Raw genomic sequence first — 18,728 nt, 5'->3', positions numbered from 1 at the left:
ATAGTACCCACATTGCCATGCCACATTTCTCAGTCAAGGAGGTGAGGGCTCCTGCCAGCTTGCAGCCCTTCCTGGATATTTTGGTGGGGCTGTGGGAGATTGGCCAGGACTGAGGGATGGAGGGGACAGGGACTTGCAGCAGTGGAGGATATGTGAGATCACATCCAGAGATGTCACGCCTGCCTGGCACGCTGGGAGTGGGATGCCAGCCTGTGAGCTTGTCCAGAGGAAGAATCATACTGCTGGTGCCTGAGACACTCTTCCCTGGCAAGCCCTGAGGGGAGGTGGGTGAAGTGCCCTTCTGTGCTTCTCCAAAAGGAGAGCCTGGGTATCTCATCATCTATGTCATGGTGGACAGGTTCCACCCAAGTGTTCCTTGCTGTTCATTTTTGCTGTGTGCTGCATCTTGAGCATGAGCTGCCTCCATGGGCCACAGCACACCAACATCCTCACCCCATTCATCTGCCAGTGCTGGGGCATAGAGTGTGTCAGTGACCCCTGCTGTCCTCAGAAGGGCTCTCCAGCTTGTTGGGTTGAGGTCTTCTGCGTATGTGCCTTGTTTTTCTACCATCCAGAGGTGAAATAAGGTTGCTGCTTATTCTGGCAGCTGAGTGTCTGAGCTGAAAGGGTTTGGGAAAGTTGCAAAGGCTAATGACTTGGGCAAAAACTGCTTCTACATTTCTCTCAGAGATTTCTTGAAAGGAAAGGAAAACCAGGTTTAAAGGGAATGTTTGCCTGAGTTCAGCTGTGAGATGTGCTGGTGCTGTCAGGAAGTTGTGGCTCCATCACTGCTTCCTCCAGCTGTGCTTTACCCTGTGCAGTCAGTTCCTTTAAGTCCCTCTGTCAGACTCTGTGGGGTATTTTCCACTCTGGTGACTATGTTCATTGTGGACCCAGGGGTTGGTCTCACAAGACTCAGAGAGAGGAATTTTCCTTGTGCTCAGCAGTGTTTTGGTGTTTTAAGGGAACAAATGGAAACAGGTGAAACAAAAAACCACATGACCAGGTCAGTGGTCCCACAGCTGGGCTGCCTGCTGAGCCCTCTGCTTTCTGTGTCCTTCAGCTCATCACCGCAGCCCAATTTTCCTCTTCATGGGACAAGCCATTAAAATTGAGCGAAAATGCCAATGAGCTTCATGTGTGGTCCTAGAAGTAACAATTGATCTGGTGAGACTGGAGGAGTTTTCCTCCTCCTGGATGCTGCTGCAAAGGGTGGAGAGAAAACACCAGGTGATGGTCAAAGATGATGTCTGGGGCCAGGGGCAGTGCTCACCTCCCACTCAGAGAGTTGTGAAGGCAATTTTCACCTTGTGTCCCCAATATTTCCTTAAGGGCAAGGAAGTTTCTTATGCAATGGTACTGTCATACATGGGCTGTGCCACAAATTCCCACTGCAAAACAAGGAGTGGTTTTGTGGAGGCAGGGGACATTCCCTAATATACAGTTATTTAAATCAAAATCATTTATTTTACAGAACATACCTCTAATGCACTATAGATTTTATAATTCACTTTAATTTCTCACCAGGAAAAAGTCAATTCCTGCATGGGAGGGAAGCCAGAGGTAAGAATAGTTTAGTCTGCTCAGCAAAGAGGGACCTATTTTTAATCCAAAGGCCCTCTGTTAGCTCTTGCCTATTTAGTGTGAAAACAGGATTTACTACATGTACAACTTAATCCCCTTTTTATATTTGCATAGGGATCCTGCAGCATATGTATGAACAGTTTTTGAGATAAGAGAGGGAAGGCCTTGGGAGTCAAAGTCATTGTTTTTGCATGAAGTATTTAATGCTAAACATAAATATTGAGAGAACTGAATTCCCGTGCACTTGCAGACTTCACTCTTGTGCTCCCGAGGATTTTTACTTTATATCCAATTATTAAGAGCCTGGTTGTAAGTGAATGTAGAAAAATTACAGGAAGCCTTTACAGACATTTACGGGGCTTAATTTTCCTGTTAAAAGGAGAGACAGGTTATAGACAAAACAGAAGCAAAGGTGGTACTTCTCATCTCCCTCAAAAGAGTGTGGCTAATGAGGGAATGTGCCAGGCAGCAGAAATCAAGCCCTAGGGAAGGGACTTTCTCCAGTGGTGACCTCGAAGGGGATTGAAGTTAGAGTTCCTGCGGCGCACGTTCATCAACTCTGCTCATTGTAATTCACATGATTTACGTTCTCACAATCATGATTAGATGGTGAAAAAAAAATGATCTACATGCAGGGTTGACTTTAGAAAGTGACATTCTTTGTCCAAATCCAATCAAGTCCCACAGCATGCGGTCCTTTGGATTTAGCATTAATTTTAGTATGTGTGTCCCTGAAAATAACCCTCCTGGCTTTGGAAACCTCAGAGATGAAGAGACTCTTGGGCAAGTATTGGGCATAAAATTATGTCTGAGAGCTGTCATTGCTTTCTCCAAAGACAGTTTTGCTGTAGTGAAGAATGGGATGCACTGGCATTAAATTAATTTTTAAAATGTAGTCAGAGACAACTTGGTGGGGAAATTTACTTCTCCAGACATAAAATGGGGTCCAGAGGAACTCCACCACAATGGTTTGTGGAGATGCTGTGATCTCAACAGTGCAATGCAGTGAGCAGCAGATTTTTGCCTTACTGTAGGCAGCGTTATCAGATTAATTTTTGCTTTTTTGCTTCTGATGGCTGTGATAAGACTGACAAAATGTCTCTACCTTTCAATGTAAAATCCCTCATGCATTTGATGTTGTTGTGACTTTAACAGGCCAAGGTTTTACACTGAAGCCTCCTTGTTGCTGCCTCTCAAAGCTTTCCAAGACAGTCAAGTAACAGTCTGATTTTTGCCTGTTGACATGCTTGGGCTCCTCTTTTCAAGTCAAAGAACAGAAACCAGCAAACTGAATGGACAAAATAAAAAACAGGGTAAAATAAGAGCATAAATCCCTAGGCAGCATCTCTCCATCATGCCTTTCTACATGATCTTGCTGTATCAAACTTCAAAAGCAAATCTTGCCTAATGAGCAGGAACAGTCTGTGGCCAGTCATCCAGGCAAATGGCTCATGGGTAGAGGGGAGGAGGAAATCAGAAGAAATCTGTTACTTAACTACTGGAGTCTGAGAAAATGAGCTCGCACCCAAAACTTGTGTGGGTTCAATCAGACAGACAAATGAGCAAGAACATTTTTATTAACATGCTACATACCTAATAATGTTTTTGAAACCATTAGCCAGCCACACTACACCAGTGGCAGCTTTCCTATGCTCTTGAGTGGTTCTCCCACCCTCCAATTTTTCTCCTATGAACAGAAAGCTGTAGTGCTGATTGCAAAGGACAGATACCTAATTATAGGGCTTGTTATTAGCAGAGTCTGGGAAATCAAAAGTCTGCAGTTCATATGATGCAGAGAATGATGAAGCATCTCAAATCACTAATGTGATTCAAAGTAGGGTCTCGGAATCTGCACATTTATTTTCCCCATTAAATTTGTGGGAAAGCCTATTTGCAGCAAGATTTGGAAGGCTTTCCCCTTCCTTTTCTTGACTGTTGCCAAAAGTAAATTTTGAATGTTTTCCTGACATCTTTATCCCATCGGTCTGTCAGTCAGTCCCACAATGTCCTTCATGCAAACCAATCAGGGCACTCTAAAATCTAGTGTTTAATAAATGTCTTGGAGGAAAACAATGTTTTCCTCCAACAAAACAACACCTCAAAGACTTGATATCCTGCTGCATGCAAGCACAACCCAGCAAGCTACTGGGGCATGCTGTCTCTTTGCTACTTTTGGAGCATGTTCCTGGCTGATCACAGCACTGCAGGCTTGTTGTCCTCAGGTGTGGCTGGTGGGCAATGACCTTGGGAAAGGATGGGAGTGGAGCCATCTCCAGCTGGCACACACCTCTGTCCCTGCTAAGAGTCTGCTTTATAGTCACACTTAAACCAGATATATTGTTTAAATTAAAACGGAGAGAGAGACAGAGAGAAAAGAAAGCGTTTTACAGAAAAGATGTGAAGTGAGGGAAAACAGGCACTTCGTACTGTGTTACTGAAGGCTTCATATAAATAACAAGCCATTAAACTTTATGACCAAGTTCTTGGACTAGTAGTTTGGTTGTTTTTATGCTGCAGTTGCCCACACAAATTTTGGACTGTTCTGACCCCTCTCCCCTCCTGCATTTTCGTTCCTTCCCCCTGCCCAGTTTTGTGAGATATTTGGTCCTTTGAATAAATCACACCTCTTCATTTTTCATGGGCTGGCTGTCAAGTCCAGCGTCTGTCTCTTAAAGACAGTCCATCAGGTGCTGATCTCATTTGGTGATGGTGTAAAGCACATCTGAGCTTTTATCTTTCCAGTGCATGCTGCTAGAAATTTCCTGTGCTGGTACTCACTAAGTTAGTGAGTGTTGTGTCTTCATGGCTTGAAATACTTGACTCCAAAATCCCTGTTTTCTTACCTGTGGTATACATGGAGAGAAAACTTGGTATATCTTCATGATTTTCATCTGGGGGAAAAATATAGAAGAAAGGGTAATTTCTAATTCCAGGGTTCTAAATTTTCACAAGAAAAGATATAGATCCTCCAACCCTTCTTCCTTCTCACACCCTCTTTTGGGACTAGTATCTTAGACTAGTGCTAAACTTTGAACAAACCCCAGAGGAGACAGCTCGTCATCAACAGCCAGACACAGAGTCATTAAGTACAAAAGTAAAAAAAAAAATGAAGACCATGGAGAAAGAAGAATAACAGTACATTTTTGAAATTGGATGAAAGAAACTAGATAGTGATATGCAAATGCATGAAGGAATAGTGGAGTAATTTAATTTAGAAGAATGTGGTAGTTGACCCTACCTCAATATTGCAAATCTTAGTCCTTGTAAGTTTTGGAGAAAACCCAGGGCAGGGTCTCAGAAGAGGAATAATGTGATCCTGATGTTGCTAATAAACTGGTGACTCTGGAATTCTGAAGGAGCTGCAAATGATATAAAGAGTTTACCAGAAAAATTGAATATGGGAAGAAAGCTGTGAAGAGAGAGAGAGAGAGAGAGAGAGAGCTATACAATTATGTTTCAAGGATTCTGGTTCTCTTTGATATAATATGTCAAAAGCTAGAAATACCCAGTCATGGGCTGTAAACAGCTTTGACAACCTGATTGATGTGTGCATTAACTGAATTCATGACAAAAAATATATGAGACTTCAAGTGCTTATTTTTCCCTGTGAAAATGATTACCACAAGCACTTTGCACAGTGACATGTATGTGAACTTGTACCCGTGATTTCTCAGCCACAGTACAAAAGACGTCAGTAGAAGGAAGAGCTGCAATCTCTATCATTTATTTTAAATGTATTTGCAAATGACAAGGCATTTAAAAGAACTATCTTTTTAATAAACTTCTTGCTCCAACCATATTTTAGTTCCTTTGTTAACCACATCTGCTTTTCTTTACTTATGAAGTTTTTCAGTGATTCTCTTGTTTGGGAAAAAAAAAAAAAAAGGTTGTAGGATGTCGCTTCTCAGGTATTGATGTTTCATATACATAATATGGAAGGAATGCTGCTTCAGATTTCTGCGAGTGCCTGTGCTTACAGTTCTATGTTCTCCTCACGAAGAACACAGGTATCCCACAGAACAATAACAGTTTCCCTTGGCACTACCATTCACCTGAATCTCAGAAGCAGTTTCTTTAGCAGGCCTCGCAGGAGATCTGCAGCTCAGCCCTTGCCATCACCCAGGTATGGCTGTGCATTGGTGGTAGCTGTGCATCAAGGGTGATGGGTTTCAACAACGAGGCAAGCAACTTCTGATCTCATTTGCTCAAGTGCATTTATTGCATCTAAATTTTTGCCTTTAAACAGTACTGCCTGGGGCTTCCCCAAAAGAAGAAACATGGGGGATATGTGTAGATGTAAATGGAGATGGCTGGCTATGGTTTCTAAGGGCTCTGTATTTGGGGCAGGGTGGAGCTGATGCAAAGAGAAGGAAAAAACAAAGACAAATAATTAGGCAGATGTCTTATTATTTGCAAGAGATAATCCACTGTCATCAGAAAGAAAGTAACTCCTCTGAGGGGTGGGAAGGAAATTTTACCTCTATAAAGATCCAGAATACAGTCAAAAAAAAAGAAAGCCCTCCTCCCACCCCTTTTTTTTTTTTAACTTTATTTTTAGCAAGCTTTATGATCTTTGAAGGCTAGAAGTTAGCAAGGCTGAACCTAGTCAATGAGATTGCAGAGTACAGCAGATAATGGCATCTTTGATCAATCAGGCAAAGCAGATAAAGATGCACTGCAAAAACTGGCCTGTGAGTCACAGAAATATCTCTTTTTCTGTCATTCAGCAATACTTGGGATAAGACTAGGAGAAATTAATCAGCATTGAGGTGGAAGGTGAGGGAGATATGGGCTGATGGCATGTACCTTGTCTGTAAGATGATGGCAGGCTTTGGTTTAGTAATTTCAGATGAGGCCTTCCAAGGTCACTGGAGTGCCCCTTTCTGCCTCAAAAAGGTGGTGTTGGGATGCTGTCTTCTTATTAGTGTCAGGTAGAAATCTTTGCTAGAAATAGAAGGATGGTCTCCAGGTACCTTGTTAGATATAGAAGATATGACAATCCCAGCAGCAAATAATACAAAGCATTTCATGGCTCTGGAAAGGTTTGACTGTCTCATAAAAGGAGAGTTGACAGAGATTCAGCAGCCTGAACAACTGCACTTTTCTGTGCAGCTCAAACTTGTGAATAAACATGCAATCAGGCACACTTTTAGAGGAGCAATCGTGCAGCTTTCTGCAAGCTACTAATGGCAACTTGGCTTTAGGCAGAAACTAGTTGCACGTTGCTATCTTTCTATTCTAAATACAGGAACCAGTGTCCTTGGCTTTCATCCATTCAGCAGCGATACCTGGTATGTGATCACCTGCAATGCACTGACAAGCAAAACCAGTAAATCATATTCCTGACATCCTGTCTATGCAGAAAGTGACTTTGGTAAGATAGGAAGGGTAACACAAGCACAATGGGTAACCTCAGTGTTTGTGTCATGCAAAACAGCTCTTCAGTTAATGGGCTGGCTGCCATATACTGTATGTTTATGTTGTGCAGACAGCTCAGATGGATTATGCTTTATGCCAAAATGCTCAGGTTAAATACCATGTAAAATATTTTAATGGGCATCGCATATATCTGTCACTTCATCCCTGCATGCAGGTGGAAAGGGAAGAGCTGTCCTGTCCCTTAGCAGAACAGGTTTAGCTTAGCTTCTTATACAGCCAACTCTGCTCAGACCAAGAGTGCTCACACCTGGTGGTGTCTGCTCACACAGGGCTGGCAGCTCAGCCACAGAACATGAACTAGGCAGTAAGAGACACCTTGCAGAAGAGACAGTGACCTTCACACTGTAAATCAGAGATACAAAGCTTGTGTATAAGTGAGTGACCTAATCGGACACCATATCAGAAACCTTGCACATGAGCTGGTTGCATTGCTTGAGTGCAGTGGGGAAGAGCTGGTCCTAAAAGGACCCTGGAGGAGAGCCAAGGGCCTGTGAAGGGGTAGCACCCAGCTGCTGTGCAGCGGCACGGCCACAGCACCTTACACCTGACCGCAGAGGAAGGGTCACCTTCACCTTCGCTCTTCCCTTCAGCATCTGACTGCAGCTCACTTTTAGCAATGCAGAACATGGTTACAGCTTTTTTGGGGGAGTGTCTCTGCTTATCTCATCGCACGACTTGCCACACCTAAGCCTTTTGCTTGGACTTTGCTTGCTGAATCATTGACATAACCATAACATGAACATCTTAGTGGAATTTGTGCCTTTACCTAGGTGGGATCTGTGCTTTGACTGAGAATTGTGGGGTGTTTTTCCTTCTGGATGGTTAAGAGTGAAACCTCTACAACAAGTAAGGAACAACAATAGTAATAAAAAGCAGTATAATATTTTTAAAGCCCAATAACTCTGCACTTGCTCCTGCTGAGATACACCTTGCTATGAAGCTTATGTCACTAATGGGACTGTTCATTTCAGTGAGGCAAAGCAACAGGGACATTATAATTAATAATGCTTAACAGGAAACAAGTTATTGTACTTGGGGCAGAAGGGCAAAAACTGTTCTCTATTATTTTTTGAAGAGTTAATTGGTACTAGGCAAAGATGTGCTGTGTTGAGCCAGCAGGTGCTGCTTTATGACTACATTAATGTTAATGATATCCTCTGGACACATGTGAAGACAGGTTAACCTATTTCTTTCTCACTGCATTTCTCTGGGTGGATGTGTGTTCTAGTTCCAGCTATTTTTCAAGTGCCACCACAGAGCATTTGGACAGACAGTGACCCTACATTTGCACAGAGGTTTGCAGGCAATTTTGGAAAACCAGGTAAATTTTGTAACCTCCATTCACCTCAGGACAGACTTTGCAGGTTTAAAGTTGAGGGAAATGGGTAAAAGGGGCTGCTTCACTGGCATAAAATCTTTCCTAGGGGTTACATTTCTAAAACTGCCTGTTTAATTGTTCCTAGGTGTGCTTAACAATAGTACCTGGGTTTTAACTGTTTATTCTCTTATTTCATTGCTGAAACCTTTCTTCTTCTGGCATACCATTAAAAGAGTACTCTGGCACCAATTTAAACCCTGGGAGGAGCAGATGTTAAAATTGTCTTCCTCTAAGCAAAGTGTGCCATGGCCCATGAAAGCATGATACGTGCTAGAAAAGGTAAACCAGTGCTCCACAGAGCTTGAAATGGTCTCGTTTCAGTACCACTCCACATTTAAGTTTAGTTATGAGCCTATATTATCTTCTTTTTAATGTTCTTTTTGCATTTCTAGTTTGGCAAAATTACACTGTCTAGCACTAAGCTTCAGATATCCTTCAAGATATTTATATCTTTCATAAGATGCTTGCTTTGCACAAGCCCATCAGCTCCAAAAATCTGTGTGCCATTGTAACAGGCAAAAATGCTGTGGAAGGGTAGTCCTGGGAGCTGAGTGCAGAGCTCTTTGCAAAAATCAGGTGACAATGCTACCATTTGAGAAACCCACTGGGTAAAGATTGATTCTGAAAGCCAAATCTGATTTTTAATAAGATTACCAGATGGGTCCTGTGCCTTGTTAGAAGTCTGCTCCTGCAGGTCTAGTGATAAAAACACATGGGAGAACAAATCTTGCATGCCTACAAGGACTGAGAGAGATGTACTCAGCAGTGTTTGCCCATAGAACATGGATGCAAGTCCGAGTAAGCTATTTCAAAATTTCTTGGAAGATGACGCATGAATAATCAGAAAGGGCAGTGGAGGAGAGTCCATATAAAATCCTAGGATGGTTACAGCACTTGTGCCACAACCAGAGGTTCAGCTACTTATATCATGGGAGTCTCTTTGAGAAACCTGATCTCTTGGGAGCTGATGGAGCTCATCTGCCAGAGAAGGGGAAGAGTGTCTTTGCCCATAGACTTACCAGGCTGGTGAAGATGGCTTTAAACTAACGTTGCCAGGGGAGGGAAACCTCAATCCATCTCACTCCTACCAGTGTGATGCCAGTGCCAGCCAGAGATGCTCAGAGCCTGGGGAGGGGTCACAGGTCAGCACGAGAGCACGTGAAGAGCAGCACAGTGCGATTCCAGCCACTCCAGACAGTAAGTCAGCTTAATGGGGGCCCAGCTTAAATGTCTCTCTCGAATGCAAGCAGAATGGGGAATAAACCAGAGGAATTAGAGAACTGTGCATGCCTGCAGGGCTGTGGTGGGTGGGCTCTGTGACTGAAGAGTTGGAATGAAGGGACACAGGCTCTTTAGGAAGGACAGGGTGTGGAGACGAGGAGGAAGTGTCACCCCCCATGTCAATGACCAGCAGGAGTGCATGGAGCTCTGCCTGGGGATGGATCAGGTGCCACTTGGAGTTTATGGGTCTGGATTAAAGGGAGAGCAGGGACAAGTGACATCATAGTAGGGGTCTGCTATGAGCTGCCTGACCAGGAAGTGGATTAGTTCCTCTGTAGACAAGTAGGAGTGATCTCAGGTTCACAAGCCTTGGTCCGTATGGGGAACTTCAACCACCCTGGTATCTCGTGGGAGAACAAGACAACACAACAGGGCATAAACCATCCAGGACATTCCTGGAATGCCCTGATAATAACTTCCTTCCCCAGGTGACAGAGGAGCCAATGAGGAGAGGTGCTAATGTTGGACCTTGTTTTCACCAACAAGAGTATCTGATGAGGGATGTGAAGCTCAAGGGCAGCCTTGGCTGCAGTGACCACAAAATTATGGAGTTAGAATATTTAGGATTGAGGAGAGCACACAACAAACTCATCTGGACTTTGGGAAAGCAGACTTTGATCTTTTCAGGGATCTGCTTGGCAGAATTCCCTGGAAGGATGATGGGCCCAGAAAAGCTGGTGAATAATCAAGGATCACCTCCTCCAAACTCAGGAGTGATGCATCCCAACAAAGAGGAAGTCAAGCAAAAATGCTGGAAGCACTGCGTGCATGAACAAGGAACTCCTGGACAAATTTAAACACAAGATCTAGGTATCAAGGTTCCTTGATAGTTCCTTGGATATTTAACATGGGTTTTGTGATTCTTCATGCAGTGTTGTTTACAGTAAAGGGTCTAGAAAGTCCTAATGGAATATTATTTTTTTAAGGTGATTGCTTCCTCTTCTGTAGAGCTTTTAAAATAAAATGAAATTATTAGACTCTAGTTGAACAGATTCTTATTAAAGTAGGAGCTGGTCTGATAATGACTTAAATTGGTGCTACGTGGCCATCACATGTTATTTGATAAGCATTCCATTTTAATTAAGAAGTGGTTAATCGACAATTAATATACAGGATTACACACTTAGCTAATTAGATGATTTCAATTTTTTTGTTAGATTAAAATGTACAGGACCCCATAAATCACTGCTAGAGATTGCTTAATAAGCCTGAACCCTTAATTTTCTCCCTGTCAATCAAGAATGGAGCCACTGACTTTCCCTCTCACCCAGAGACTTGTCATATGGAAGACCTGCTCTGTGTTCAGAATGAGCTGAAATGTCCCCAACTCCCAAACACTGCACCTGTTTGCAGAACCTCAGAGCTCAGGCGCAGTCAGCAGAGACCTAATCAGAGCAGTGGTGAGGGCTGAAGCATCACTTGGCTGACAAGTCACTGGGGGCTCAAGTCTGTTTCCTGAACACTAATGCCTGTTGCTGTTTGGGGTTTGTGGCTGTCAGAGATCAGGGACAGTGTCCAGCACAGCCTGCTGGCAGGCCTGCCTCTCAGGGTGTCCCAGGGAGGCCTTTGGGATACCCCATGCTCACACATGGCACACTGAGGTGACTGTCCCCTTCCAAATTGTCCCTAGGTACAGCAAGGCCAGAGAGCTCCTCCAGGGGCAATGTCAGCTCTGCCCCTCTGCCCTCAGAACAGAAACAAGTGCATCATGGACCATTTCTTCTAGTATTAACTCAGCAGTGAACAACGGGCTCTTTCAGCCTGTAGAGAGCTCTGTAAATTTTGATCTGTTCAGACATAACTAGGAGAGTGACATGGTAATTGGGCTGGTTTTTGTTGGCAAGGCTCACAGAGGCACAACACACAGGAACAGAGTTGACAGAAAATGGCTTAGAGTTGACCATGAGACTGCACATGGGTTTTGATGATTTTTTTTCTAAGTATTCATAGCTAAAGTACAAAGCAAGCAAAATGAGAATGAGATCAAAGGTGGAACAATACAAAGCCTGACAAGTCTGTAAGATGTCACTTACTAGCAATAGTAAAATGTTTTGCTTCACCCTGTAAACCGTGTGTGTATTACAATCAAGAGATAAATAAGAGTGGTGTGTAGGGCTTCTTTGCTGTCACGCTTTCATGTTCAAGGCACTTCACAAAGAAGAACTAAATTCTCTTGACAGCTTACATCAGAAAGTCAGCATCCCAAACTCATTGAGAACCTGAGGAAATTATCACTTACCCAATGTCTAAAATAAAATTAGGATCAGAGGGAAGATATGAAAGTAGGTATTTCCACCTTTCATTTCAGCTTTCAGCTGACCCAGTGCTGATAGGAGAATGCAGGGTTGGTGATTTGCACAACATTGGATGTTGTGAGGGTTACACTGAGACACCAGCAGCAGCACTGTGATAGTGTCCCTGGAAGGACAATTAGTCCAAATAGGTGATGACATAAGTGTGTCACTCAAGCCATTTCTTTGCCTGAAAAAAAAACTGATCCAAAGTTTTTCATTATTGATTTTCACACTGCTGACTGTCTCTTCCTGGGCAGAATACAACGCTGAGATATTACCAGACATTTCACTGCCTCAGAAACTGAGAAAATATAATTTTTACTCCCTACCCAGTTGTTGAGGTCAGGAGATGATTCAAGAGCACTCAGCTATGCAAGTCTTTTTTAGTGACTAGGTGGGATTCACCTCCAGGCTTAATGCCCTGGAGAACAGTGGATGAGTGTGTGGTGAGACCAGCCTGCACTGGAATGAACAGAGGCTGGCATTTCAAAAGCACAGATGTGTTTGGCATGGTAGAAAGTGGCAGCAGATGCTTTTGGTTCTATCAAATAAAGATTTGGGACTATTGCATGCTTTTTACTAAACACTTCCCCCCCCCCCACCTCCTCCCCCCTGATTATTTTCACTTTAGACACTTCACCAGGTCTTCTAACCCAAAAGCAAAGTATGGAAAGGGCTGACATTTACTGCTGGTACATGCCACTGTCTAATAGAAAGGAGACTGGTATGGGGTCTTCAGGGCCCTTCTTGCAAAATCTTCATGGCAGCAGTTCATACCTTGCTCTTCCCCCTGGCTTTCAACCCATCACTGGATGGTGACCTCTAGCACCCCAGCACAGAGCACGGAGAATATTATATGAGTGTGTCTGGGATCACACACTCCTTCCCACTGAATCCTTTCTAGAACCAGACAATCTCCAAGAAGAAGGACAGCAAAGTCAGCTGAGCAGCCTGGTATAAGGTGTGCAGATAGGATGGAGAAAAAAGGTTTTGGTTCCAAATAGTATTTAATTCTTTGTATAAGGAAGCATCTTTGTGAAATTGAGTGGTCTGATGCTGTGGACAAAACACTGAGCTGGCAAGTTAGTTCAAACCCTTCTCACAGAGCAGGAGTTACTTGTCTCTTGGCAGGGAGTGGAACACACTCAGCATTATTTCTGCCTTTGTAATCTTGTGAATGACATCTCAATCCTTTTGAGAGCCCAATTCAGAAATCAGAATAGCTGCTATAAAAAATTCTGCTGTGAGCTCTTGCAGCATTTCCAATTCTGATGTGTGCATAAACACATCTGATGATATTCACTAAATTTGATCCAAATGTATTGGAATTTGTATTCATAATTTTCAGTAAAAATTTAATTTGGCAGAAGAACTTTACAAAACTTTAAGGAAAATACTGTGTGAGAAAAGCAAAGGTATGCTCACTATCAAGTTAGTTCTCCATGGTTCTGGACTAAGCAGCTGCACTTCTTTCTATTAATTCAGTTTCTAGTCAGCTCTTAGACCTTAAAATGTTCATCAAAGGTCACTTTCAGAGCCCACAGCCACAGTTCTGCAGAAGTTCAGATTGGACATTTCAGCCAATCTTTTCCTGAAAAGTGTCTGCACTGGATAGAACCCTTAAATTCCCATATGATGGCAGGCCAAGCACAAATAGCCCATGATAAAATATTTTGTCTTTTGAGGACATTTTTCTGTTTTCCTGTACAGGATCCTGAAGCTCAAATAAAGAAGGATACTCCCTGGGGAGTTGCCATAGTAACCTGTGATGTGGTTTTGTTGTCTAAGATTAAATATAAGCAAAGGAGCAATTACAGAGAAGGATTTTATACCTGAGTTTATAATTTTCATATAACACCAAAGCTGAACTATACCTCCAAGTTCCTAAAGCAATAGCAGTCTTCTTGAGGGTGATGTCAACTTAGTAATTTTCACTGAAAAAGAAATAAAATGCTGTATTTATTATTCAGGAATCCTGATTAGAAAAAAAAAATTCCATTTCTGAAAGACGTAGCAAATAAGAAAGACTTCATTAGAAATGTAAAGATGTGGAAGTGGAAATGGCTGCTACAAATAATATCTAAACCTGCATGTGTGAATGCCTTCTATATTCTATTTTCTTCTTACTTGGATTCAGCTATAGTCTGCTCTTAAACTTATAGTCAAAGAAGAACTTCATCTTGTCCTCGGAAAATAACTTCAACTCTCACAGCGCATACAGGGAAGAGATTTTTGAATGTATCAATATCTGTTCAGCAACAAACAGAATTTGAAGTTTCAGAATAAAAGCAAAATTTGTTTTAAGAGGGTGTGATGGAGAAAGAATCCGTCCAAACTGTTCTCAGTTACGAGCATCAAAGGGAGATCGGGAAGTCTGGGTTCAGGAAAGGGCATGGGAGCCGAGCTAGCAGAAAGGTCATTTCCATGAGAAACAGCCCAGAAGAGCAACGCTGGGAAAAGTCAAAGCCAGTCTTGTGAGGACAGCGCGGAAGGAGCGCAGAAGTGAGCTGTGCAAGGACAGTGTGCAGGAGCTGCCAATCCCTGGAGGGTCAGGGGCAGGTGGCTGCTCCTGGGGCAAGGTCCGTGTCAGAGCTCACATGAGCCTCAGTCCCCTGTCCCCAGCTGTGCAGCCGCTGCCTCTGGACACCCCGGCAGCAGCGAGAGCTCAGACCCGGCTGCTTCGCTCGGCTCTGGGGAGAGGGAACGCCGCTGGCCGCGCTGAGAGGTGAGCATGTGCTGGCTCTGTAATGCTGTGCTCCCAAACTGCCCAGCCTGTCTTGATTTGGTGTGGCTTCCCCGCAGGCTGGCTGCCTTGCTCATCCACCCAGCTGCCCAGCATTTCCTGGGATTATTCAGAGATGGGGGAAAAAAATTATGGGGGAGGCATTGAGATCTTGAAGTATCACCCTAAAGCTTGGGTCGATGTCTCCCTGGCAGTGCAAAAAAGCTGACAGAGCCACTGTCAAGTTTAATTGTCCCCGAGATAATGCCCTTCAAAGTCATATATATATTATACATTTCTGTTTATCCTGAAAATGTGCAATCTAAACACTTTCTCTGTAAGTGACTTTAAGAACTGTAGCTGCTTGTCCATGATAGGCACGTGGGTCTGGGCTTCTGATGCTGGATGTGTTCTGCATCTTCCCTGGATAATTAGGGGTCTGTTCCCTCCATGGCTGATTTGCTCTCTGCCCCTTCACCCCCCACCAGGCCCCCATTTTTTGGGGCTTTTGGGGTTAAAAATGGGACTGGGCACCTCAATGAAATGGGATGTGTTGGAAAGGCTGCAGGGGAAAGAGTATAAGGGAGGGAGCAATGCGTGGCTCTGGACATAGTGTAAGTGGGAAAAAAAAAGTCCAAATCAGAGTTTTTGGGAAATACCTTTTTAGCAGAAGAATGATGTTATGAAAACACAAGTCTGACATGAGATAAAGCAGCAGATGACGTGGAAGACAGCCCTGAAATTCAGACAGTAAACAGGTTGCAGTAAAATCAAATGTTAATGCAAACAGACCTATATTGCAATAGCCCTCTCCTAAATGAAGGAATTTTGGATTTTAAATGAAGCAGTAATTTTATGAGTGGTTGGACAAGCTTGGGAAGGGGGTGCAGGATGCATCTCTGGATGTTGGCTCTAAGAAGTAACTTGGAGGAACCTGGACATGCAGTGCTGTTTGGTGGAAATGACAGAGAAAGGGGAGAGCAATAGGAAAGGGCAACAATAGGACAGGAGGCACACACTGTGATGACAGAGCTGGAGGCTATAAGGGGCTCATGTGTGGTGGTCACTCTCTGCTTAGTGCTTGGGGCAGAGATATGAGAGCAAGATTCATGAAGGTAAAATTCTCCTGACAGACAAAAAGGCAGAACTGGGTTTTCCAAGGGACAGCAGGGAAGCTGGGAGAGGAATACACCAGAGTGAAATTTGACAAGTAACTTTATTTTTTTTTTTACCTAGAAAAAGGCATATTTGTGCTATTAGAAACTCTGTGCAGAAACCCTGAAAATTCCAGCAATTTGGTTATAAAAAATAGTTCAACCTCAGATCAAATAACTTCATCATGAAAATCACAATTTAATTTATTTAATTTAGCTGCAGAAAACAAGCTTTTCTTTGGCACAAAACAATAATTTTTGATTGTCTGGTTGGTTGTTGTTATTTTTTTCCCCACATAAAAGACTGAAATCCTTACTTTGCCCCAGTTCACTCATGGTTAAAAGGTGATTTAAGCGGCAATATTTTGGGTAGAGGAAAGGAGGGGACAAGATAAGTCTAAGGTTTCTCTGTCTGAAATAAGAAGCATTAGAGGTTTGGCCCTGCAGTATGGATTTTAGAGATGAGTTTTCTGATGATGTGAAAAAGAGGCAGATGGACTGTAGGAAAAAGATAAGCAATCACCATTGCAGGGCTAGAAAGCAAGAAAAATAACAGAGCTATCAAAGGATATAAAGAGTAAGAGTGACAGGAGAAATGAGAATGAAAGGTGGAGAATTATCTATGGGTTGTGACAGTTCTTGGACCATGGTGATGGGAGCTTGTCAAAAAAACACGCAAAGAGCAACAAATCTCTGATGTCCCAAAGCTTTGGTTTGTGCATATTGTGGATTTTAAGATCAAAAAACAAAACTGTCACTGCATTTTTGTGGCATCCTGTTAGCACAGGCTACTCAGCATTAGCAAGAAAAACCTGCTCTCAAGGCCAGATTTTTTTTTATGAACCTTTAAAAATGCTTTATTTTGAAAAGTTTGTTTGAGCCTCATAACAATTTTTAATGTGTTTGTGCATCAGTCATTTGGGAGCAGGCTATTCTGAGGCAGAAAATAGTCTTGCATTTTGCTCCCTTGCAGGTCTGTAAAAATGAGGGAGAGAGATAAAGGGGAAGTGCATGTTTTTATAAGAAAGCTTTTAGTGCTGCCATAGTGTTGCTTTATCTACCAATGCCATTTTTCTCAGCTTCTATCAACTAGGTATCTGGTGGACTCCTTACCTTTCAGCATCAAAGAGGCAACATGGTTAACTGTGAGAACTGATTTATTTGCTTGTTCTGTCACTCGTGTAGTTTAATTCTGATTTGGAATTTTGGCAGTAAATCTATGCATTTGTGTTCCCTGTTCTTTCAGTCCTACTCAAGCTTCTCCAGCCCCACTGTGTCACCTGCTCCTTGACAGTGGTCAGTGGCCTCTTGTAGGAGCCCTGGAAGAAGCCTTTCCCCACAGTCCTCCTCAATTTGCTGAAGAAGGGCCATGTCTGCCTTTGATGGGAGGAACCAGAGCATGCAGCACACAGAGCCTGAGACAGACTGCATCACCCCTCGGGTGAAGCCAAGGGGTGAGATGTTTGTCTTTATTGATGGGAAATGGGTGAATGACATCTACTGCCAGCCACCTTTTTCTTCCCACCAGAAACTCTTTAGTAAGAAGGCACAGAATGAGTGGAGCATCTGGGAGGAGAACAGAGCACTCTGGCAGGAGAATCAAGTCCTCTGGATCAAAAACAGGATGCTCTGGGAAGAAAACAAAGCCCTACGATATCTCCAGTCACAGAACAAATCTGTCCAGGTAATTTACACTGATGCTATTCAGCAAAGCCTCAAGAGCAAAAATAAGCCATTTCCACTCTTCCAAGAGAGGAGCACAGGCACTCAGCTCAGCCTTGGCAACAAAGCTCTCCAGGCAGTCCAGGAAAAGAATAAAACCTTTGAGGATTTCCAGCAGGAGAATAAAGCACTCCCTGTTACTTGGAAAGGCCAAAAAGCCATCACTGTCCATGAAGAGAGCAAAGATGCCCACTCAGATCTTCAGAAGAACATTGACACCATCACAGCTGTGGAAAAGGCTAACCCTGGCCCAGTCCCCCAGCAGAAACATGAAGGTAAAAGGAAGAGCACTACTCCAACTCAGAATACAATAGAGTCTGCCCCAAGAATGCCTGGAGAGCATGAAATCCTCCACGTTCTCCAGGACTTATGTGAGCTTCTCCACACCTTCCTGAAAATGAACCCTCCTCCTAAGGAGAAACAGTGTTGTCACAATCTCCATGACGTGAACAGATCCTTCCAAGAAGATTACAATAAACTGAAGCTGCAGCTGAATGCTGTGAAAAACACTGTGTCAGACATTACAGCTCAAATGGATGTGCTGGAAAAGGAGATCATTGCCATCACTTCCTCAGTGTTTGAAGAAACAGGACAGAGGCTGGCAACTGAGCATCAGCTTGGGGACATGTGAAGCTTGGGGGCAAAAACTGCTAGTTCATTTCCCAGAAAGCTTTTCCCTTTTTTTCAGGAAACCTAATAAAACCCCAATAGACCCTGAAGATATCTGGGGAACATTGTGTCTTTCTGAAACTTTCTTGCACTTCTTAGATTTATTTTACCTTCTGGTTATATGGTGTAGGTGACTGTCATGAATTTGCCTGGAGTCAGGAATCATGTTTTTCAGCATTTGTTTTTTCAAAGTTTCTGATAATAAGGCCTAGGTTTTCAGAAGGTTATTGCTTGAGGATCTCAACTCTGATTACAGTGTGCCAGCTTGTAGTCCAAGGATATACTCACAGTCTGCAAAAAAAGCATTGATTAATAAAGGAGGATCTCTCCTCCCAGACATCATGGTGGGGACCACAGGACAGAATGGAGCAGGCAGCAGAACTTCTGCAGAGAGCAGTGAGGTCCCTCTTGATTTCTTTAATAGTCAGATAAAGCAGGTTTTTACCTGCCCCAGAGCAAGAGCGTAGGTCACCAAAAGCAGCATT

At 43.2% G+C, this 18,728-nt stretch overlaps 1 protein-coding gene and 1 long non-coding RNA gene across 11 annotated transcripts; one reads left to right on the top strand and one right to left on the bottom strand.

Moving 5' to 3' along the window:
- Nucleotides 1-6: 6 nt before the first annotated feature.
- Nucleotides 7-18,275, top strand: CBY2 (chibby family member 2). Of its 9 annotated transcripts, none has more exons than XM_053971692.1 (5): nucleotides 21-41; nucleotides 1,528-1,563; nucleotides 7,794-7,869; nucleotides 8,252-8,344; nucleotides 17,099-18,275. In XM_053971692.1, the coding sequence occupies exon 5, from the start codon at nucleotides 17,222-17,224 to the stop codon at nucleotides 18,203-18,205; it is 984 nt and encodes a 327-aa protein (XP_053827667.1). In that variant the 5' UTR covers nucleotides 21-41; nucleotides 1,528-1,563; nucleotides 7,794-7,869; nucleotides 8,252-8,344; nucleotides 17,099-17,221; the 3' UTR covers nucleotides 18,206-18,275. The 9 variants fall into 9 exon arrangements, with proteins under 9 accessions (XP_053827670.1, XP_053827667.1, XP_053827668.1 ...); XM_053971693.1 differs by lacking the exon at nucleotides 7,794-7,869 and adding an exon at nucleotides 5,585-5,707 and having other exon boundaries at nucleotides 25-41; XM_053971689.1 differs by lacking the exon at nucleotides 21-41 and adding an exon at nucleotides 157-284.
- Nucleotides 4,419-9,523, bottom strand: LOC128804156 (uncharacterized). 2 transcript variants are annotated; one of them, XR_008435956.1, is made up of 4 exons: nucleotides 9,421-9,523; nucleotides 6,391-6,528; nucleotides 4,823-4,943; nucleotides 4,419-4,475 (listed from the first exon to the last, which is right to left on the bottom strand). It is a non-coding gene; the product is annotated as an uncharacterized LOC128804156 (long non-coding RNA). The 2 variants fall into 2 exon arrangements; XR_008435955.1 differs by lacking the exon at nucleotides 6,391-6,528.
- Nucleotides 18,276-18,728: the final 453 nt, after the last annotated feature.

This window comes from Vidua macroura, chromosome 2 (assembly GCF_024509145.1).
Source record: "Vidua macroura isolate BioBank_ID:100142 chromosome 2, ASM2450914v1, whole genome shotgun sequence".
NCBI lineage: Eukaryota > Metazoa > Chordata > Aves > Passeriformes > Viduidae > Vidua > Vidua macroura.
The sequence above is the reverse complement of the archived record's forward strand: the minus strand, read 5'-3'. Positions and strand labels throughout refer to the sequence as shown.

What these genes read in the sequence shown, in the direction of transcription:
- CBY2 (XM_053971695.1), top strand. Translation starts at nt 17,222, where the DNA reads ATGTCTGCCTTTGATGGGAGGAACCAGAGCATGCAGCACACAGAGCCT.